General features: G+C 45.8%; 1 protein-coding gene across 4 annotated transcripts in view; it reads left to right on the forward strand.

Annotated features, from left to right (window-relative positions):
• Positions 1-16,854, forward strand: part of LOC140421622 (uncharacterized) — an 81,605-nt gene extending 64,751 nt beyond the window's left edge. For 2 of the 4 annotated variants that reach the window (XM_072506399.1, XM_072506400.1), the window contains exons 2-3: positions 867-973; positions 10,007-16,854. In XM_072506399.1, coding sequence (XP_072362500.1) covers positions 10,123-11,496 — 1,374 coding nt within the window. In that variant the 5' untranslated portion in view covers positions 867-973; positions 10,007-10,122 and the 3' untranslated portion in view covers positions 11,497-16,854. Of the gene's footprint in view, positions 1-692; positions 974-10,006 lie in introns of those variants that run through there. The other 2 variants (XM_072506398.1, XM_072506401.1) reach the window with 2 other exon arrangements.
• Positions 16,855-23,235: the final 6,381 nt, after the last annotated feature.

Below are 23,235 nucleotides of genomic sequence, written 5' to 3' on the forward strand. Positions count from 1 at the left end.
GGTCCAGGTGCTGATGGAGATCCTGTTGCATCCTCAGTCACCAAGCGTAATTATATATCAAATCGAGGTCTTGAAATATGTGACGGTATGATGGATAAGTTTGCAGATGGAAAATTGTTGGTGTGGTAACTAGCGAGGAGAAAAGCCTTAAATTACAGCATGATACAGATGGGCTGGTTATATGGGCAGAACAGTAGCAAATGGAATTTAACCAGGAAAAGTGGCAGCTCTTGTACAGGGTCAGTATAGACATGGTGTGCCGAGTGACAGCTGTGCTGGATCATTCTAGAAAACACTGAACATTCAGTATCACGAGCACGAGGGAAGAAGATAGAGGAATTACTGATTCTGGGATTGAATCCAGCAAGAGTTTGCATCTTTTGGGGAGGAGAGAGGAAGGACCCATTGGGGGAAAAAAAAACCTTAAGTTCTGCATTGTTCCACAGGAGAGCAGCATTTAATCATCTTGAGAAATGGAAAATAGATTACCTATTGACAATAATTTGTTTGATTATTTTTATCAATTGGTAACGAAGTTATTTTGTATTTACTGCTTGTGGTGTCAATGGTGCGGCTATTACCCAATATTCACTGCGCCTGTGAATGTGCCCACTCTGCGTCTGCGCACTCCACAGGACCCCAGTGCGCAGACGCATTGTTCGGTGTATCGAGCATGCGCAGTATCACTTTGCTCGGAGGTCTGGGCGTGTTGGAGCGGCTGTTTCCAGCAGTGGGGCTGAGGGAGGAATGGAGCCGGGAGTCGGGCAAAGAAAACTTCACTATATTACACTGGAGAAAGAAGGTTGGAAAGATCTCAATACAAACACAAAAATACAATTCAAATAATTTATTTTCTTTTACCCCAGCAATATCCTGACAGAAACAACGGCCGTAATTCTCCGTTCACATCGCTCCCGCGAATGGAGTTCTGGATGAGTGCCCAATTCTCCGCTCTTCATAAATTCTGACATTGGTAAGAGGCGTTTAACAATATGGAGGGAGCGAGAGATCGCGGGGATGGGCGGAAACGTTGTGTAAAGCTGTTGTGAGCTGCAATCTTCGGAAAAGAGTTTCCGGGACCCAGTTTGTACCGAGCGGAGCTGCAGCTCCTCATGTTCGGCTCGGGTTAATGGCCGCCATCTTTGTTGGATGTGCATCAGCGCGCATGCGCGTTTGTCGTCTTTGTCGGGGCGATGATTCAATGAGTGGGAGGAGCTTGTTCCCCATTGTTCAGAATGGAGACAACTTGTCCATCAAACTGGATTAGTCTTTGAGTCCCAATGTCTTATTGATGATGCAAAGCGGTGGCAGAGATGGAAAGAAAAGGAAGCCAATCCTGCTCTCCGGATTTCACTGTCTTATTAGACATTCTGTCCCATGTGTCCAAAGCTCTGCGGCTCTGTTCAGCCACATGAAGACCCAGGGAAGAAATTCACAACCCTGAGTAGATGTCACCCTCAAATCAGGGGACTGCTGATGACAAGAGGGTCAGTGTGCAGGGGGGGCATGAGGGGTCATCATGGACCAGGAAGCAGGAGGGGAGAATGTTGTGGATTTCTATCCTGGACTGATAGTGATTAATTTTGGAAACTTCTTTTACAGGGGATTAGTAGGGGAGGATTTACACAACGCAAACTCAAACCAGGAGAAATATTTATCTTTCCTGAATTTCATTTCTGGACTGACAGTGATGGCTTTGTAAACTTCTTTCACAGGGGCTGAGAAAGGGATTCGCAGACAGGAAACTCACAACCAATCCTCACATCAAATTCTGTCAGCACCATTCGGTGCTGCAATCCTTGGAAAAGAGTTTCCGGGACCCCATTTGTACCGAGCGGAGCTGCAGCTCCTCATGTTCGGCTCGGGTTAACGGCCGCCATCTTTATTGGATGTGCATCAGGGCGCATGCGCGTTTGTCATCTTTGTCAGGCGATGTTTCAATGAGTGGGACGATCTGGATCTGGAGATTATCGACCTTTGTGTGGAAGGATGGTGTTCCAGATCATTATCACTCACTGTATAAAATGACTACCTCCTATCTCCCCTGTAGATCTTATTCACAATCTTAAATCTGTGTCCTGTAATCCTTTTACAATCTACTGATGGGAATAGTTTAAAAAAATCTTTTGCTGGGTTTGCCGTTGTAATTTCTGGTGCCTGGGTCGATGCCGGGTGGTCCGTCTGGTTTCATTCCTTTTTCATGTTTTTGTTGTGGTTGAATCAGCTTGGACCAGTCCATTTAGGATCCAGAACACAATTGAAGTCTCCTCCAAGAATCAGTTGATCTGTATCCAGGTCTGGGATGGATTACAACAATCTTTTTACAAATGTTTCTATGAGATCCCCTCATAAAAAAAATGATAGAGAAGCAGAATTAGGCCATTCAGCCCATTGAATTTTCGAGTTTGCTCTGCCATTCGATCATGGCTGATATGTTTCCCATCCCCATTCATCTTGTATTGTAGCTCTCTTGAAATGAATGCGAACATTGCATTTGCCTTTCTAACTGCCGACTTTCCTTTATTTGTCCTTGGGATGTGGGTGTCGCTGGCTGAGCCGGCATTTGCTGCCCATCCCTAATTGCCCTTGAACTGAGTGGCTTGCTGGGCCATTTCAGAGGGGGCAGTTTGGGAGGATGTGAGGCTGAAGTGATTAAATGACAAGGGGGATAATGGTGCAAGACAAAACTGGGTGACAATGAGAGAAGTAAATAAACTAATAGGACACGAGAAGAAATAAAAGACAGGTCCAGGTGAGGTATAAATGGCAACAGCAGAACCGTTACCAGCACCAACTGTCTAAAAATATCGGAGTGATGATTATAATCTGAAATTACTGAAATGAATGTGTCTGGAAGGTCATAAATTGCCGAACTAAATTGTACCCGAATAGGAGCCTGAGTATGGAGACTAGGGAATTTTCACAGTAACTTCATTGCAGTGTTAATGTAAGCCTACTTGTGACACTAATAAGGATTATTATTATCTGGAGCAATCCAGTCAGAGTCATTCTCCTGCTCTGTATCCTCACAGCTTTATTTCTCTCGGGTTTCGATCCAATTTTTCAAAACATCATTTATTGTGGCTATTTCCAAACTCCATCAGAGGCAGCAAGTTTCAGCATTGACACTGGCTGGGTAAAAACATTCTTCCTCATACCTACTGGACCATTTACATGCATAGATATGGAGCAACGTAGAAAATAGGAGCAGGAGGAGACCATTTGGCCCTTCGAGCCTGCTCCACCATTCATCATGATCAGAGCTGATTCGGCTCAATAGCCTAATCCCGCTTTCCCCCATATCCTTTGATCCCCTTCGCCCTAAGTGCTGTATCGAACTACTTCTTGAAAACATTCCACAGGCTCACCACTCTGTGGGTGAAGAAATTTCTCCTAATCTCTGTCCTAAATGGTCGACCCCGTATCCTCAGACTGTGACCCCTATTTCTGGACACACCCACTATCAGGAACATCCGTCCTGAATCTACTCTGTCTCGCCCTGTTTTTTTTTTAACATAAATTTAGAGTGCCCCATTCTTTTTTTGCAATTAAGGGCAATTTTAGAGTGGCCAATCTACCTACCCTGCACATCTTTGGATTTGTGGGGGTGAGACCCACACAAACACAGAGAGAATATGCAAACTCCACACACACAATGACCCGGGGCCGGAATCGAACTCGGGTCCTTGGCGACATGAGGCAGCAGTGCTAACCACTGAGCCACCCACTGTTTCTAGGTTTCTATGAGATCCGCCCTCATTCTTTTGAACTTGGGGCAGCACGGTCGCACTGTGGCTTCACAGCGCCAGGGTCCCAGGTTCGATTCCCCGCTGTCTGTGCGGAGTCTGCACATTTTCCCCGTGTCTGCGTGGGTTTCCTCCGAGAGCTGCGGTTTCCTCCCACAGTCCAAAGATGCGCAGGTTAGGTGGATTGGCCATGCTAAATTGCCCTTAGTAACCAAAAAGGTTGGGAGAGGTTATTGGGTTACGGGGATGAGGGGGAAGTGAGGGCTTAAGTGGGTCGCTGCAGACGCGATGGGCCAAATTGCCTCCTTCTGCACTGTATGTTCTATGTTCCAGCGAATACTGGAATACATTGCGCAGGTCAAGGACACACAGCCTGAGTGAGAGAGATACAGACCGAGTGAGAATTTGGTGCAGTGAGGTAATTCGGGGAAGAGTGGGAGAAGGTGCTTTTTCCCTACTGTTTTGTTCTCTCTCTTTCTTCGGGCCTAATTTCGGGAGCCGTTCGGAGGAGGAGGAGCAGTCTCTGTGAGTATAAAATCCTAACGGAAACTTCCTGTTTTCCAGTTTTTTCCCCAAAAGTGACGTCAGAGGGAAGCTGTGATCTGAGTGGTTGATAGCAAATCTGCCCCAAATTTTTTAAAAAACACAGCTAAACCCATAAACTTAAATTAAACTAATTAATTAATTAGTGATGGCTGGTCAGGTGATGTGCTTGAGCTGCTTGATGTGGGAGCTGGCAGATCCCATTGCGAGCTTCAGCGACCACATCTGCAGTAAGTGTTGGCTGCTCGAAGAGCTCCGGCTCAGAGTTGATGAGCTGGAGTCTGAGCTTCAAACACTGAGGCACATCCGGGAGGGGGAGACTTACCTGGACACTGTGTTTCAGGAGGCAGTCACACCAGTCAGAGTAAGTAGTTTAAATCCTGCCAGTGGCCAGGGACAGCAGGGTGTGACTGCAAGTCAGGCAGGTAAAGGGAACCAGCAGTCAGGAACTCAGGAGACTCAGCCCTTGACTCTGTCCAACAGGTATGAGGCACTTGCTCCCTTTGTGGATGGCGAACAGGGCTGCAGGAAGGATGAGTCAGCTGACCAAGGCACCATGGTTCAGCAGGCCATTCAAGGGGAGGGAGTAAATAGGCAAGTTGTAGTTGTAGGGGATTCTATTATCAGGGGGATAGATAGTATCCTTTGTGAGCCGGATAAAGAGTCCTGCATGGTATTTTGCCTGCCCGGTGCGAGGGTGCGGGTCATCTCTGACCGGCTTGATAGGATACGGGAGAGGGAGGGGGAGGATCCAGTTGTTGTGGTCCATGTCGGTACCAACAACATAGGCAAGTCTAGGAAAGAGGACCTGTTTAGAGATTATAAAGAGCTAGGATTCAAATAAAAAAACAGGTCCTCAAGGGTCATGATCTCCGGATTACTGCACGAGCACGTGCAAATTGGCATAGGGAGGCAAGAATAAGGGAAGTTAACACGTGGCTGAAAGAGTGGTGTGGGAAAGAGGGGTTCCTTTTCATGGGACACTGGCATCAGTTTTGGGACAGGGGGGACCTATACCGTTGGGATGGTCTCCACCTGAACCGAGCTGGGACCAGTGTTCTGGCGAAAAGAATAAATAGGGTGGTCAATAGGACTTTAAACTAAAGATTGGGGGGGAAGGGAAAGTCAGGGAACCAAGAGGTGAAGTAATCAGTGGGAAGCGTAGCTGCTTAGGAATACAAAAAAGCACAAAAAGACAAAACTCAGGAGAGGTTACGATAGTCCCCATCCCACAAAATATGACACAGTGTATGGAAAGGGGGTTGGATAGGGTGGACAGTGAGAGCCTTCTCCCGCGGATGGATATGGCTGGCACGAGGGGACATAACTTTAAACTGAGGGGTAATAGATATAGGACAGAGGTCAGAGGTAGGTTCTTTACGCAAAGAGTAGTGAGGCCGTGGAATGCCCTACCTGCTACAGTAGTGAACTCGCCAACATTGAGGGCATTTAAAAGTTTATTGGATAAACATGTGGATGATAATGGCATAGTGTAGGTTAGATGGCTTTTGTTTCGGTGCAACATCGTGGGCCGAAGGGCCTGTACTGCGCTGTATTGTTCTATGTTCTATGAAAGGCTCAGTAAACCAAGGTCCACCACACTAAGAAAACAAAAAGGGACGGTCAATAGAGAATTAAAGGTGCTATATTTAAATGCGTGCAGTGTACGGAACAAGGTAGATGAGCTTGTGGCCCAGATTGTGACTGGCAGGTATGATGTGGTAGGCATCACAGAGACATGGTTGCAGGGGGTTCAGGACTGGCATTTAAACATCCAGGGATTCACAACCTATCGAAAAGACAGGGAGGTGGGCAGAGGGGGCGGGGTTGCCATGTTAATTAGGAATGAAATTAAATCAATAGCACTAAATGACATAGGGTCAGATGATGTGGAGTCTGTGTGGGTAGAGTTGAGGAACCACAAAGGCAAAAAAACATAATGGGAGTTATGTACAGGCCTCCTAACAGTGGTCAGGACCAGGGGCACAAAATGCACCACGAAATAGAAAGTGCATGTCAGAAAGGCAAGGTCACAGTGATCATGGGGGACTTCAATATGCAGGTGGACTGGGTAAATAATGCTGCCAGTGGACCCAAGGAAAGGGAATTCATTGAATGTTTACAGGAGGGCTTTTTGGAACAGCTTGTGATGGAGCCCACGAGGGAACAGGCCATTCTGGACTGAGTGTTATGTAATGAGCCAGACTTGATTAAAGATCTTAAAGTAAGGGAGCACTTAGGAGGGAGTGATCATAATATGGTAGAATTCAATCTCCAATTTGAAAGAAAGATGGTAGAATCAGATGTAAAGGTGTTACAGTTAAATAAAGGTAACTACAGGGGCATGAGGGAGGAACTGACGAAAATCGACTGGGAGCAGAGCCTAGTGGGAAAGACAGTAGAACAGCAATGGCAGGAGTTTCTGGGAGTAATTGAGGACACAGTGCAGAGGTTCATCCCAAAGAAAAGAAAGGTTATCAGAGGGGTGATTAGGCAGCCATGGCTGACAAAGGAAGTTGGGGAATGCATCAAAGCAAAAGAGAAAGCCTATAATGTGGCAAAGAGTAGTGGGAAGTCAGAAGATTGGGAAGGCTACAAAAACAAACAGAGGATAACAAAGAGAGAAATAAGGAAAGAGAGGATCAAATATGAAGGTAGGCTAGACAGTAACATTAGGAATGATAGTAAAAGTTTCTTTAAATACATTAAAAACAAACGGGAGGCAAAAGTTGACATTGGGCCGCTCCAAAATGACGCTGGTAATTTTGTGATGGGAGACAAGGAAATAGCTGAGGAACTAAATAAGTACTTTGCGTCAGTCTTCACAGTAGAAGACATGAGTAATATCCCACCAATTCCGGAGAGTCAGGGGGCAGAGTTGAATATGGTAGCCATCACAAAGGAGAAAGTGCTAGAGAAACTAAGAGGTCTAAAAATTGATAAATCTCCGGGCCCAGATGGACTACATCCTAGAGTTCTAAAGGAGATAGCTGAAGAAATAGTGGAGGCGTTAGTTATGATCTTTCAAAAGTCACTGGAGTCCGGGAAAGTACCAGAGGATTGGAAAATCGCTGTTGTAACCCCTCTGTTCAAGAAGGGAACAAGGAAAAAGATGGAAAATTATAGGCCAATTAGCCTAACCTCGGTTGTTGGCAAGATTCTAGAATCCATTGTTAAGGATGAGATTTCTAAATTCTTGGAAGTGCAGGGTCAGATTAGGACAAGTCAGCATGGATTTAGTAAGGGGAGGTCGTGCCTGACAAACCTGTTAGAGTTCTTTGAAGAGATAACAAATAGGTTAGACCAAGGAGAGCCAATGGATGTTATCTATCTTGACTTCCAAAAGGCCTTTGATAAGGTGCCTCACGGGAGACTGCTGAGTAAAATAAGGGCCCATGGTATTCGAGGCAAGGTACTAACATGGATTGATGATTGGCTGTCAGGCAGAAGGCAGAGAGTTGGGATAAAAGGTTCTTTTTCGGAATGGCAACCGGTGACGAGTGGTGTCCCGCAGGGTTCAGTGTTGGGGCCACAGCTGTTCTCTTTATATATTAACGATCTAGATGACGGGACTGGGGGCATTCTGGCTAAGTTTGCCGATGATACAAAGATAGGTGGAGGGGCAGGTAGTATGGAGGAGGTGGGGAGGCTGCAGAAAGATTTAGACAGTTTAGGAGAGTGGTCCAAGAAATGGCTGATGAAATTCAACGTGGGCAAGTGCGAGGTCTTGCACTTTGGAAAAAAAGAATAGAGGCATGGACTATTTTCTAAACGGTGACAAAATTCATAATGCTGAAGTGCAAAGGGACTTGGGAGTCCTAGTCCAGGATTCTCTAAAGGTAAACTTGCAGGTTGAGTCCGTAATTAAGAAAGCAAATGCAATGTTGTCATTCATCTCAAGAGGCTTGGAATATAAAAGCAGGGATGTACTTCTGAAGCTTTATAAAGCATTAGTTAGGCCCCATTTAGAATACTGTGAGCAACTTTGGGCCCCACACCTCAGGAAGGACATACTGGCACTGGAGCGGGTCCAGCGGAGATTCACACGGATGATCCCAGGAATGGTAGGCCTAACATACGATGAATGTCTGAGGATCCTGGGATTATATTCATTGGAGTTTAGGAGGTTGAGGGGAGATCTAATAGAAACTTCCAAGATAATGAATGGCTTAGATAGGGTGGATGTAGGGAAGTTGTTTCCATTAGCAGGGGAGACTAGGACCCGGGGGCACAGCCTTAGAATAAAAGGGAGTCACTTGAGAACAGAGATGAGGAGAAATTTCTTCAGCCAGAGAGTGGTGGGTCTGTGGAATTCATTGCCACAGAGGGCGGTGGAGGCCGGGACGTTGAGTGTCTTTAAGACAGAAGTTGATAAATTCTTGATTTCTTGAGGAATTAAGGGCTATGGAGATAGAGCGGGTAAATGGAGTTGAAATCAGCCATGATTGAATGGTGGAGTGGACTCGATGGGTCGAATGGCCTTACTTCCGCTCCTATGTCTTATGGTCTTATGGAATACAATCCTAACCGATTCAACCTAACCTGCATATCTTTGAACTGTAGGAGGAAACTGGAGCACCCCGAGGAAACCCACACAGACACGGGGAGAAAGTGCAAACTCCACACAGTCAGGGTGGGAATTGAACTCTGGTCCCTGGTGCTGTGAGGCAGCAGTGCTAACTACTATGCCACCCCTGTCTTGCAACCCTCAAGAAAAAAACAAATCTTTATCCCCATCTGAAATGGGTGACGCCTCACTTTGCAAGTGACCCCCTTGTTCCAGATTCTCCCATAAGAGGAAACATTTTCTCCACATCCACCCTGTCAAGACCCCTCAGCATCTTATATAGTTCAATCCAGGTTTTACCCAAAACTTTAAATCTGTGTCCCGACTGCTTGTACGATCAGTGAATGGAAACAGAGTTTCTTTGTCCACCTGATCGAAACTTGGCATAATCTTGTGTCCCTGAATCAAATCTCCCCTCAACCTCCTTTGCGGGAACCATTCTGGTAAATCTCCTCTGCACCTTCTCCAAGAACCTTCACATCCTTCCTGGAGAGTGGTGACCAGAGCTTTATAAAGATTAATAGAATAGAATTAGAACCATAGAATTCCTACAGTGCAGAAGGAGGCCATTCGGCCCATCAAGTCTGCACTGATTCTCTGAAAGTGCACCCTGCCAGGCCCACACCCCTACCCTGTCCCTGTAGCCCCACTGAACCTACCCATCCCTGGACACTAAGGGGCAATTTATCAAGGCCAATCCACCTAACTTTCCCTTCTTTGGACTGTTGGAGAAAACCTGAGCACCGGGTGGAAACCCACGCAGACACGGGGAGAAAGTGCAAACTCCACACAGACAGTCACCAAGGCCGGAATTGAACCCGGCTCCCTGGCACTGTGAGGCAGCAGTGCTAATCACTGTGCCACCAGAAGCATAGTTTTGGTATCAATATTTCTGCTTATGAAGCTCAAGATTGAAATTTTTTTGCCAACTATTCCCTTAACATGTCTTGTAGATATACAAAATCCCTCTTCACCTCTTTCTCCTCCCAAAGAGGCCAGTTGGGTTTTTATGACAATCCAGCAGTTTTCATGATCACTTTTTCCCAGTGCCGGCCCCACAAATCACCAGATTCATTCAGCTCAATTTCACAACCTGACTGTGTGTTTTTGTGGGTTCTCTCTCACTCCCTATTTTCTGTTTTTAAATCAGTTTCACAGGGTGTTCGAAGTGGAGGATTCTAAGTCCGAAAAATCAAACCAAGCATCACATCGGGATCTGACAGAGTCCTCAATTTATCAGATCCTGAATATCAGTGGATTTTGAACATGGAAGGAAAAAGCATCGTTCAGAGTGGGGAGAAACCGTACATGATTTGTGTGTGTGGACGAGGATTCAGTCAGTCATCAGGCCTCACAAGCCACAAATGCAGTCGCACTGAGGAGAAACCGTGGAAATGTGGGGACTGTGGGAAAGGATTCACTTCCCCATCCCAGCTGGAAACTCATCAACGCAGCCACACTGGTGAGAGACCATTCACCTGCACCACGTGTGGGAAGGGATTCACTCGGTCATCCGGCCTGCAGGCACACCAGCAAGTTCACACTGACGAGAGACTGTTCAGGTGCTCTTACTGCGGGACTGGGTTCAGAAACTCATCTCACCTCACTGCACATCACCGAATTCACACTGGGGAGAAGCCATTTGTCTGTGCCAAGTGTGGCAAGGTATTCACTCAGTCATTCAACCTGCAGAAGCACCAGCGAATTCACTGTGGGGAGAGGCCATTTGCCTGCGCCAAGTGTGGGAAGGTATTCACTCAGGCATCCGCTCTGCAGAAGCACCAGCGAATTCACACTGGGGAGAGACCATTCACCTGCTCAGAGTGTGGGAAAGGATTCACTCAGTCATCCCTCCTGCTGAGACACCAGCGAGTTCACACTGATGAGAGACCTTTCCAATGTCCAGACTGCGGGAAGTGCTTTAAAAGTTCTTGGGATCTGATGAGCCATCAACGTGTTCACACTGACGAGAAACCGTTCAGGTGCTCTCACTGCGGGACTGGGTTCAGACGATCATCTCAGCTCACTTTACATCAGCGAATTCACACTGGGGAGAGACTATTCACCTGCGCCAAGTGTGGGAAGGGATTCACTCAGTCATCTACTCTGTCCACACACCAACTAATTCACACTGGGGAGAGACCATTCACCTGCTCCGAGTGTGGGAAGGGATTCACTCAGTCATCCCACCTGCGGATTCACCAGCGATTTCACACTGGGGAGAGACCGTTCCAATGTGCAGACTGCGGGAAGTGCTATAAAAGTTCTTGGGATCTGAAGTGCCATCAACGTGTTCACACCAACGAGAGACCGTTCAGGTGCTCTCAGTGTGGGACTGGGTTCAGACGATCATCACACCTCACTGCACATCAGCGAATTCACACTGGGGAGAGGCCATTTGCCTGCTCCAAGTGTGGGAAGGGATTCACAAACTCATCCACTCTGCAAAAGCACCAGCGTGTTCACACTGGAGAGAGACCGTTCATCTGCGCCAATTGTGGGAAGGGATTCACTCGATTATTCAACTTGCAGACACACCAGCGAATTCACACTGGGGAGAGACCATTCACCTGCTCTGAGTGTGGGAAGGAATTCACTCAGTTATCCAACCTGCAGCAGCACCAACGATGCCACAAATAACCACAGTGATTGGATTTTGCTGTTCCTCACATTCAGGTCTCATTTGGGTCTCTTTCTGCTGGTAACAAACTCCAGCCCATTTACAAGGGCTAATATTCTGGCTAAAAGTCAAATAAATTAGATTTGTGTTAAATACGCAGAGTGCTGAAAAGTTTTAATATCTCTGACACAAGTTAGTTCCTTTTGAAGTACTCTCGCTCTCCCCTGTCTCTTCAATCCTCACCTCCAACAAGAAGTGGGAGGAGCTTGTGGAGCTTCTTTGTGACTGAGATTGAGTAAATCCGATCAGCTGCCTCTGCTGCTTCCCTCCCTTCCACGAGCCCACCGGACCAAACTGTCTCTAAATTTCATCCTTTCCCGAGCCCTGAACCCACATCTTTATCTTGTTTCTCTCCCATCTCCTCTCATGCCCTCTCAGAGCTCATCTTGTCCATGTGACCCAGCTCCTGCTCCATCGACCATCAGCCAACTACCCTGTGTCCCTGGATATTGTCAACATTTCTCTCTCTTCAGGTACTGTCCTTCTGTCCTTCAAATCTGCCATCACCACCCCCTCCTCAATAAAACAAACCCTTGACCCTGCCATCCTTACAAATTACTGCCCCATCTTCAACCTCCCTCTCCTCTCCAAACTCTTTAAACATGTTGCCACCTCCCAAATCCTTGCCCATTTTTCCCAGAACTCCCATGTTTGAATCCTTCAAACAGGTCTCTGCCCTGTCACAGTGAAATACAAGAGACAAACAGAATCTTACTCGGAGAGAAGACAGACAATCCGGGAGCTTGGATGCAAGGGTGGCACGGTAGCACAGTGGGTAGCACTGTTGATTCACAGCACCAAGGACCCGGGTTCGGTTCCCGGCTTGGGTCACTGTCTGTGCGGAGTCTGCACGTTTTCCCCGTGTCTGCGAGGGTTTCCTCCGGGTGCTCCGCTTTCCTCCCACACTCCAAAGATGTGCAGGTTAGGTGGATTGACTATTCTAAATTGCCCTTTGTGTCCAAAAGGTTAGATGGGGTTACAGTGATAGGGTGGTGGTGTGGGCTTAAGTAGGATGCTCTTTCCAAGGGCTGGCACAGACTCAATGGGCCGAATGGCCTCCTGCACTGTAAATTCCCTGATTCTATGAGGTGAGATTGTGCTTTCTGAGCTCCAGCCAGGTGATGTTAAACACTCAGGCAGGAAAGACAAAAATCTACAACGTGTTTAAAACAGCTGATTTATTTCACCAATATCGAGAATGTTAAACTCCAGTCCTTTTGAGGCTATTATCATCAGAAACAAACTCCAACTATCAGAGTAAAAACCTGAAAGTTCTGGTCCAGATAGAGGCCATTTGGCCCATTGTGTGAGTGCTGGCTGAAGTGGAGCTTTCAGCTTAACACCATTTTGCAGATCTCAGTCGATTGCCCTGTATGTCCCAGTCCTTCAATTGGATATCCAAGACATTTATTTTAAGAGATCAGGATTTCTGCTTCTAGGACCCTATCAGACAGTGAGTTCTGGACTCCCACCACTGAAATGATGACCTCCTAGAAGCCATAGCTTTGCCAAAAGAAGTATCCATTCTAAAGTGTAAGGTCCGTATTCAAGACAACACTACAGAAGCACAAGGAAACACCCTTGCAGACCGAGTAGCAAAGGAAGCTGCCTCCCAGTGGGATTCTTCAGCAGAACCAAGACACATCTACAAATTGGGAGTGACCGATTTATTACAAGATCTACGTGAAATGCAACATGACTCTACACAAGAAGAGAAATGGTCATGGTTAGACTCAGGTATCCAGTTGTATGATGATGATAGATGGAGACAAGTTCAGACTGATACACAGTTGCACCACAGGCACTGATGCCATTTCTGGCCCAACAGATCCATTCATGGGGACGTTTAGCCCCAGGACAGATGATGGCTCGATTCCAGAAAAGTTGGTGTGGCAAAGGATTCAAAAAACATGCACAATTGGTATCAAACCACTGTGTAACATGTCAAAAGAACAACTTTGGACCTATAACATCAATGCCTCAGCTAAAAGCTCCTGCCCCTGCAGGACCATTCCAGAACATACAGGTCAATTACATCGCCCTTCCTACATGTCAAAGATACACTAACTTCCTTGTAATAGTGGATAAGTTCTCTAGATGGATAGAGGCTGCTCCAGCCAGGAGGGCTACAGCCACCCATACATCCAAAGTCCTATGCAAAGACTATATTCCCAGATGGGGAGTACCAGCTAGCATTGACTCAGACAATGGAACCCACTTTACAGGTGCTGTTTGCCAGATGGTGTGCAGGTTACTGAACATCGATTGGAATCTACACTGCCCTTATCATCCAGAAACATCAGGACAAGTGGAACGCATGAACCGGACTTTAAAAGAACGATTGTCCAAATACAACCAAGAAGGCAGGAATTGGATTCAAGCCTTGCCACTAGGTTTGTGCAGTATCAGAGCAACCCCAAACAGAACCACAGGCCTAAGCCCTTTTGAGGTCATCACTGGCAGACTCAAGTCACTGCCAGGAACTATTGACTTAAGAAAGGTAGACTGTCATCTGATTAGTGATGTTTTACTTAGTTATTGTCAAAACTTAACAAATGCTGTCAGGTGTCGGCGGCGTGGGGCGTTCCTCCTGAGGGGGGCCACGACTCGGTGCCCGGCGATTCCGTTTACGTAAAAAAAGATTCAGTGCGAACCTTTAGGAGCCAAGTGGGAAGGCCCCTACCAGATATTACTCACATCCCAGTCAGCCGTGAAACTCCAAGGAAAGAAATCATGCATTCACGCGTCACATGTGAAGCGCGCGTACCAAAATCAGAATCTGTAAAAATGTTTGCCATAATATTGATTTTCAGTTACATGTTTGGCCCAGCAGGCCTTACCCAGGAGTTCAATGTTAACACGTTCCTTTACATGTCCTATACCTATGCTAGAGACTTTAACGTCTCTAAATGCTGGGTGTGTTCTTCTATCCCTACCAATTCCCAAGCAGGTATCCCACGACAACCTGTTCCTGTTACTTTATCCCAAATGACAGAATGGTACATTTTCCAAAATCGCGACTCTCCCCTTCCCCAATGTGGAGACACCAGAACCAAAGAAACGATAAACGATGAGGTTAAGAGATGGCGATCTACAGGCCGCCCATTAAACACTTTCAAGCGATGGTATCAACATGTCTATGATCAGAAACAGAAACCACCCCAAGTAACCTTCCCAACTGGTCATAACCACACTGGGACCATATGGTTAATCGGCTATAATCATAGAGCATGGAATGCGGGATACAGTAAATGTGAATATTATTTGGATGCGAGTGCCAGAACACCGTGCACTCATGACACAAGAAAGGTAGTGGTCTATGGACATGAAGTGAATCCCATCGACTTTAAAGGGCTACCTAATCACACCGATGGGACAAATTGTACAGAACTTTGGTCCCCACAAGTGGTTGCCCAATACTCTACCTATAATGGCACCTATTACATCTGCGGTAATACTGCATAACCTTGGCTCCCAATGAGCTAGAGAGGAGCGTGCTATTCAGGATTCATTGTCCCCTTCATCCGCCATTCCTTTCCCTTTCCCTCGCCGATGCTATAAACGCAGACTCAAAACATGGACCTCTCATCCCACAGTTTGAGAAATATCAACCTACCACTATCATCACGAGGTCTAAACGCAAGATCACAGGGGCTGCAAAATTCTTTTCTGCTCTCATCCCTGCCTATGGCGTCATCGTATTGACCGGAGAATACATTAAATTGGCCGGAGACCTAGAGAAAAAAGCCAATGACACTGCCCGAGCCCGAAGTAGCATTTCAGCCGAGATGCTCGCCATTCGAACTGTGGCTTTACAGAATCGGATGGCACTTGACTATTTGCTAGCTGAAAAAGGTGGAACCTGTGCCCTGATTGGTGCAGAGTGTTGCACCTACATCCCAGTTATTCAGAAGAAATCAAAAGCTTGTCAGCACATATGCAAGAAGAAGGTAGAAAACTTTACCAACCCTCTGACACCACTCTTTGGGGATGGTTCTCTGGATGGGTGGGTGGCACAGGAATTTCTATCATTCAGGGACTTCTCTGATTTTTCATATTTGTGCTTGTCATTTACGTAGTGATCTTGCCGATCAGATGCATTAGCCAATGTATGGCTACCTATAATGCCCCAACAATCAAAGTGGTTCATAGTGGTCCAACTGCACTACCAGCCCATGACATTGAACAAGGCTCCTACTATTGAACTTTTATTACTGCATTATTGCATTATTACCCAAATATTACTCCATTCATATAATCAATTTCCATTATTACTGAATCGTTATGGTACTGTATAATTATTTTTTTGAATAAAATGCTTCCAAAATGCTTGTATCGCTTGCAAAGCTTTGCCCGTTCCAGTGTTGAAGGCTGTTCACAAACAAGTGACCGATTACAGACAATGTGAATGCGTTCCTCCCCACGCTTACTTCTATCTTGTCACATTTCTTCCTTAATTTCTATTCATTATTTTGATTCATCTTATTAATCTTTAGAAGAATCAAAAGGGAGGACTGATAGAAATTGGCTTGTCTAGTTAGCTATAGATGATAAAGGTAATAGGTTTAAATGAGAACACATTAAGCATAATTTGAGTGCAACAAAGCTGGAAACCCATTAAGGGTTCATCCAGAAAATCCACTTTAGTTTTCTTTCATTCAACCTAGATTTTAACATTTGCAAATTGTTGAGCCAAACAAGGTCAGTGACGCCAAATAGCTAAAAGACCCCATTGTATGCTGCTGCTTTTCCAGCACAGGCAGTCTCGTTTCCATGGTAATAGACAGTCAAAGGTCATAATGCCCTGAAGGCTGTGTTTTTTCTAAGTAATGTTGAGATGCAGATGTCGATAATTTGGAAAATTGGCAAGTGATTGAATGGGAAAATTACACCAACATATTCAAAAACCCATATCTCTTAAATTGATGGACAGACACTTTGGCTGAATTGAGAAAATTCGAAATAGTTAAAGCCAATCAGCAGTAAAAAGAAGGCCAGACTTTGAGATAACAATTCTCTTAAGAATCACTTACCGGAATGGAAAAGTGCTTCTGTTGCTCTGTTCTGTTTCTCTTCTTGCTCACTCCATCTATATTTCTGAAACCTTTGCTGCTCGCTTTGCTAATCAAAATTACCCAGTTACTTTATCTGGTGTATTATGATTTGAAAGAAAACTCAACTTCTGTATTCGTGAAAGACAATTAATCTGACTATCTTGCTGCAGGTTCTAGTTGTTAATTCTTTCTAAATTTTGTATTAAAAACAAGTTTCCCAGTGGCACAGCTGACAAATAAAGTTCAACTGGACTTTGCCAACAAGCACAGACTTGACATCTGTTATAACAAAGAACAAAGAACAAAGAAATGTACAGCACAGGAACAGGCCCTTCGGCCCTCCAAGCCCGTGCCGACCATACTGCCCGACTAAACTACAATCTTCTACACTTCCTGGGTCCGTATCCTTCTATTCCCATCCTATTCATATATTTGTCAAGGTGCCCCTTAAATGGCCCTATCGTCCCTGCTTCCACTACCTCCTCCGGTAGTGAGTTCCAGGCACCCACTACCCTCTGCGTAAAAAACTTGCCTCGTACATCTACTCTAAACTTTGCCCCTCTCACCTTAAACCTATGCCCCCTAGTAATTGACCCCTCTACCCTGGGGAAAAGCCTCTGACTATCCACTCTGTCTATGCCCCTCATAATTTTGTATACCTCTATCAGGTCGCCCCTCAACCTCCTTCGTTCCAGTGAGAACAAACCGAGTTTATTCAACCGCTCCTCATAGCTTATGCCCTCCATACCAGGCAACATTCTGGTAAATCTCTTCTGCACCCTCTCTAAAGCCTCCACATCCTTCTGGTAGTGTGTCGACCAGAATTGAACACTATACTCCAAGTGTGGCCTAACTAAGGTTCTGTACAGCTGCAACATGACTTGCCAATTCTTATACTCAATGCCCCGGCCAATGAAGGCAAGCATGCCGTATGCCTTCTTGACTACCTTCTCCACCTGTGTAGCCCCTTTCAGTGATCTGTGGACCTGTACTCCTAGATCTCTTTGACTTTCAATACTCTTGAGGGTTCTACCATTCACTGTATATTCCCTACCTGCATTAGCCCTTCCAAAATGCATTACCTCACATTTGTCCAGGTTAAACTCCATCTGCCATCTCTCCGCCCAAGTCTCCAGACAATCTAAATCCTGCTGTATCCTCAGACAGTCCTCATCGCTATCCGCAATTCCACCAACCTTTGTGTCGTCTGCAAACTTACTAATCAGACCAGTTACATTTTCCTCCAAATCATTTATATATACTACAAAGAGCAAAGGTCCCAGCACTGATCCCTGTGGAACACCACTGGTCACAGCCCTCCAATTAGAAAAGCATCCCTCCATTGCTACCCTCTGCCTTCTATGGCCTAGCCAGTTCTGTATCCACCTTGCCAGTTCACCCCTGATCCCGTGTGACTTCACCTTTTGTACTAGTCTACCATGAGGGACCTTGTCAAAGGCCTTACTGAAGTCCATATAGACAACATCTACTGCCTTACCTGCATCAATCATCTTAGTGACCTCCTCGAAAAACTCTATCAAGTTAGTGAGACACGACCTCCCCTTCACAAAACCGTGCTGCCTCTCACTAATACGTCCATTTGCTTCCAAATGGGAGTAGATCCTGTCTCGAAGAATTCTCTCCAGTAATTTCCCTACCACTGAAGTAAGGCTCACCGGCCTGTAGTTCCCGGGATTATCCCTGCCACCTTTCTTAAACAGAGGAACAACATTGGCTATTCTCCAGTCCTCCGGGACATCCCCTGAAGACAGCGAGGATCTAAAGATTTCTGTCAAGGCCTCAGCAATTTCCTCTCCAGCCTCCTTCAGTATTCTGGGGTAGATCCCATCCGGCCCTGGGGACTTATCTACCTTAATATTTTTAAAGACACCCAACACCTCGTCTTTTTGGATCACAATGTGACCCAGGCTATCTACACCCCCTTCTCCAGACTCAACATCTACCAATTCCTTCTCTTTGGTGAATACTGATGCAAAGTATTAATTTAGTACCTCGCCCATTTCCTCTGGCTCCACACATAGATTCCCTTGCCTATCCTTCAGTGGGCCAACCCTTTCCCTGGCTACCCTCTTGCTTTTTATGTACGTGTAAAAAGCCTTGGGATTTTCCTTAACCCTATTTGCCAATGACTTTTCATGACCCCTTCTAGCCCTCCTGACTCCTTGCTTAAGTTCCTTCCTACTTTCCTTATATGCCACACAGGCTTCGTCTGTTCCCAGCCTTTTAGCCCTGACAAATGCCTCCTTTTTCTTTTTGACGAGGCCTACAATATCACTCGTCATCCAAGGTTCCCGAAAATTGCCGTATTTATCTTTCTTCCTCACAGGAACATGCCTGTCCTGTATTCCTTTCAACTGACACTTGAAAGCCTCCCACATGTCAGATGTTGATTTGCCCTCAAACATCCGCCCCCAATCTATGTTCTTCAGTTCCCGCCTAATATTGTTATCATTAGCCTTCCCCCAATTTAGCACATTCACCCTCGGACCACTCTTATCCTTGTCCACCAGTACTTTAAAACTTACTGAATTGTGGTCACTGTTACCGAAATGCTCCCCTACTGAAACATCTACCACCTGGCCGGGCTCATTCCCCAATACCAGGTCCAGTACCGCCCCTTCCCTAGTTGGACTGTTTACATATTGTTTTAAGAAGCCCTCCTGGATGCTCCTTACAAACTCTGCCCCGTCTAAGCCCCTGGCACTAAGTGAGTCCCAGTCAATATTGGGGAAGTTGAAGTCTCCCATCACCACAACCCTGTTGTTTTTACTCTTTTCCAAAATCTGTCTACCTATCTGCTCCTCTATCTCCCGCTGGCTGTTGGGAGGCCTGTAGTATACCCCCAACATTGTGACTGCACCCTTCTTATTCCTGATCTCTACCCATATAGCCTCACTGCCCTCTGAGGTGTCCTCTCGCTGTATAGCTGTGATACTCTCCCGAACAAGTATCGCAACTCCGCCTCCCCTTTTACATCCCCCTCTATCCCGCCTGAAACATCTAAATCCTGGAACGTTTAGCTGCCAATCCTGCCCTTCCCTCAACCAGGTCTCTGTAATGGCAACAACATCATAGTTCCAAGTAGTAATCCAAGCTCTAAGTTCATCTGCCTTACCCGTAATGCTCCTTGCATTAAAACATATGCACTTCAGGCCACCAGACCCGCTGTGTTCAGCAACTTCTCCCCGTCTGCTCTGCCTCAGAGCCACACTGTCCCTATTCCCTAGTTCTCCCTCAATGCTCTCACCTTCTGACCTATTGCTCCCGTGCCCACCCCCCTGCCATACTAGTTTAAACCCTCCCGTGTGACACTAGCAAACCTCGCGGCCAGGATATTTATGCCTCTCCGGTTTAGATGCAACCCGTCCATCTTATACAGGTCATTTGGGAACTGAGAAGGAATAACACATATCCAGGGTTCCGAATAGACATAGAGATCCATTAACCCCCTTCCACTCCCAATCCTCTGCTAATTATTTTAAATCTAAACCCCTTGGTTATTGATCTATTCATGAAATAGATCCTTCTTATCCATTCAATCCAGGCCCCTCATAATGTTAAACACCTCAGTTAATCTCTCCTCAGTGTTCTCTGTTCCACAGAAAACCACCTCGGCCCCTCCAATCTTTCCTCATTGTTAAAATTCTCCATTTGTGTCAACATCCTCGTCAATCTGCATCCTCACTGTATGAATACATCCTTCCTGTAATGTGGTGACCAGAACTGTACTCAGTAATGCAGCTGTGGTTTAACTAGTGTTTTGGACTGTTCCAGTATAACCTCCCTGATCTTATAATAAAAACAGAAAATGCTGGAAATACTCAGCAGCTTTGGCAGCATCTGTGGAGGGAGGGGTTTCAGGTCTTTCCTCCAATAGAAATTGCTGGGAATATTCCCTGCTCCAGTACTCTGTGTCCCCGTGAATAACAAAGTATCCTCTCTGCCTCTACAATCACCATGTCTACCTCTCCTGTCACGTTCGGGGATCTGTGGACATGCATTCTATCGCCCCTCTGTCCCGCTACAGATCATACCATTCATATTCTTTCCCTTTGCCGTGTTTGTCCTCCCCAAATGTATTTATTACCCCGCGCTTCTCTGGATTGACCTCAGTTTGCTACTTTTCTGGCCCGCTGATCAGTCTATTTGATGTCTTCCTGCAGCCATTGCAGCCTTGGTTCAAACATGGACAAAAGCGCTGAATGCCTGAGGTGAGAGTGACTGTCCTTGACATCAAGGCAGCACTTGACCGAGTATGGCATCAAGGAGCCCCAGCTAATCTGGAGTCAATGGGAATCAGGGTGAAAACTCTCCGCTGGTTGGAGTCGTACCTGGCACAAAGGAAGATGGTTGTGGTGGTTGGAGGCCAACCATTTCAGCTCCAGGACATCACTGCAGGAGTTCCCCAGGGCAGTGTCCTCGGCCCAACCATCCTCAGCTGCTTCATCAACGATCTGCCTTCATCATGGGGATGTTTGTGGATGACTGCACAATGTTCAGCACCATTTGCGACTCCTTAGATAATGAAGCAGCTCTTGTCCAAATGCAGCAAGACCTGGACAATATCCAGGCTTGTACTGATAAGTGGCAAGTTACATTCATGCCACACAAGTGTCAGGCAATGATCATCTCCTACAAGAGAGGATCTAACCATCGCCCCTTGACATTCAATGACATTACCATCGCTGAATCCCTTACAATCAACATCCACTGGTGAAAATCTGAACTGGACGTGCCACAGTAATACTGCGGCTGCCAGGGCAGGTCAAAGATGAGGAATCCTACGAAGGGTAACTCATCTCCTGACCCCCCCCCCCCCCCCAGCCTGTCCACCATCTGCAATGCACGAGTCAGGAGTGTAATGGAATATTCTCCACTTGCCTGGATGAGTGCAGCTCCAACAACACTCAAGAAGCTCAACAGCATCCAGGACAAAGCCCGCTTGATTGCTCCCCCTTCCACAAACATTCAAACCATCCATCACCGACGAACAGTGGCAGCCGTGTGTACCATCTACAAGATGCACTGCAGTAACTCACCAATGTTCTTTAGTCAGCACCTTCCAAACCCATGACCATCTAGATGGCCACGAGCAGCAGATCATGGGAACCCCATCACCTGGAGGCTCCCCTCCAAGTCACTCACCACCCTGACTGGCAAATATGTCATTGTTTCTTCCTGTCGCTGGGAGAACATCCTGGAACGCACTCCCTAGCAGCACAGTGGGTGGACTGAATGACTGCAGCGGTTCAAGAAGAAAACTCCCCACCACGTTCTGAAGGGCATCGAGGGATGGGCAATAAATGCTGGCCTAACCAGTGAAGCCCACATTCCATAAATGAATAATAAAAGTCTGCAGCTTTCTTTCTCACTGTCAAAAAGAGGACCGTAAATTACTTAATGCTGTCCCCATGTTAAAGTCTAAAGCATTGATATAGATCTCAAGAAGCATGGAATCATGACCTGAGAAATCTAGAATTGCACTGGAAATACTCCACCAATCACAAACATACCCCTCGACCACTGCCCTTTGCTTCCTGCTGCTCCAGTTGATGTCACTTCCTGCACTTGTGATTGTTCTGGACATGAGAAGTATCCTGGTTTTCCCACGTGGAGCAGGACTGGAATCCCTGGCCAGGTCTTTAGTTATTTGATTAGTTGACTTAAGCAAAATAAATTTAAGATTAAAATAAATAAAGATTCATCAGCTTCTCACCAATCAGTTTCTTCCATTGAGCTGAAGTCACCTTTTATCGAGAATTAACTGAAATGTTTTTGATAATTGTTTTATTTAAATAAATTTAAAATACCCAATTCTTTTTTTCCCAATTAATGGACAATTTAGCATGCCCAATTCACCTACCCTGCACATCTTTAGGTTGTGGGGGTAAGACACACGCAGACACAGGGAGAATGTGCAAACTCCACATGGACAGCGATCCGGGGCCGAAACCAGGTCCTCAGCGCCGTCAGGCAGCAGTGCTAACCAGTATGCCATTGCACCATCCGTTTTTGTTAATTGTTAATATCTAAACCTCTCAAATGATTAATTGACTGAGAAATTCAGACATCTTTACTCTTACAATGTCAACTTCATCTTTATCCCCTGGATTTGATGAATGGACCACGATTCTATGAATGATGATCAGATTGATTTCAGTTTTGTGCTGATTAATGAATTGTCTCACTTTACAATTGATGAATCCAGTGACCAGGATGTGTTCTCCACAGGACTGGGATGCCCTGTCATTGCCTTTATTTATTTCATAATTAACTGACTGAAGCAACAATAAGCTGGAGGTTAAAATAAATAAAGATTCATCAGCCACTCACCAATCAGATCGTTCCATTTGCCTGAAGTCACGTTATTTTTATCAGGAATTAACTGAAATGATTTTCTTCATTCTTGTTACCGAAACAGCTCGGATTTTAACTTCCTGAAGAATTCAGATTTTTTCACTGTTACAATCGCTTGTCATTCAGCTTCAACTTTATCCTCACGATTTGATCAACAGAACACTGACTGCAATTATATAAATGATCAAATTGACTTCAGGTTTATACTAATTAATGAATCATGACTTACAGTTCATTAATACAGTGACCAGAACGCTTCTTGCATCA

Source organism: Scyliorhinus torazame, chromosome 5 (assembly GCF_047496885.1).
Source record: "Scyliorhinus torazame isolate Kashiwa2021f chromosome 5, sScyTor2.1, whole genome shotgun sequence".
Classification (NCBI taxonomy): domain Eukaryota; kingdom Metazoa; phylum Chordata; class Chondrichthyes; order Carcharhiniformes; family Scyliorhinidae; genus Scyliorhinus; species Scyliorhinus torazame.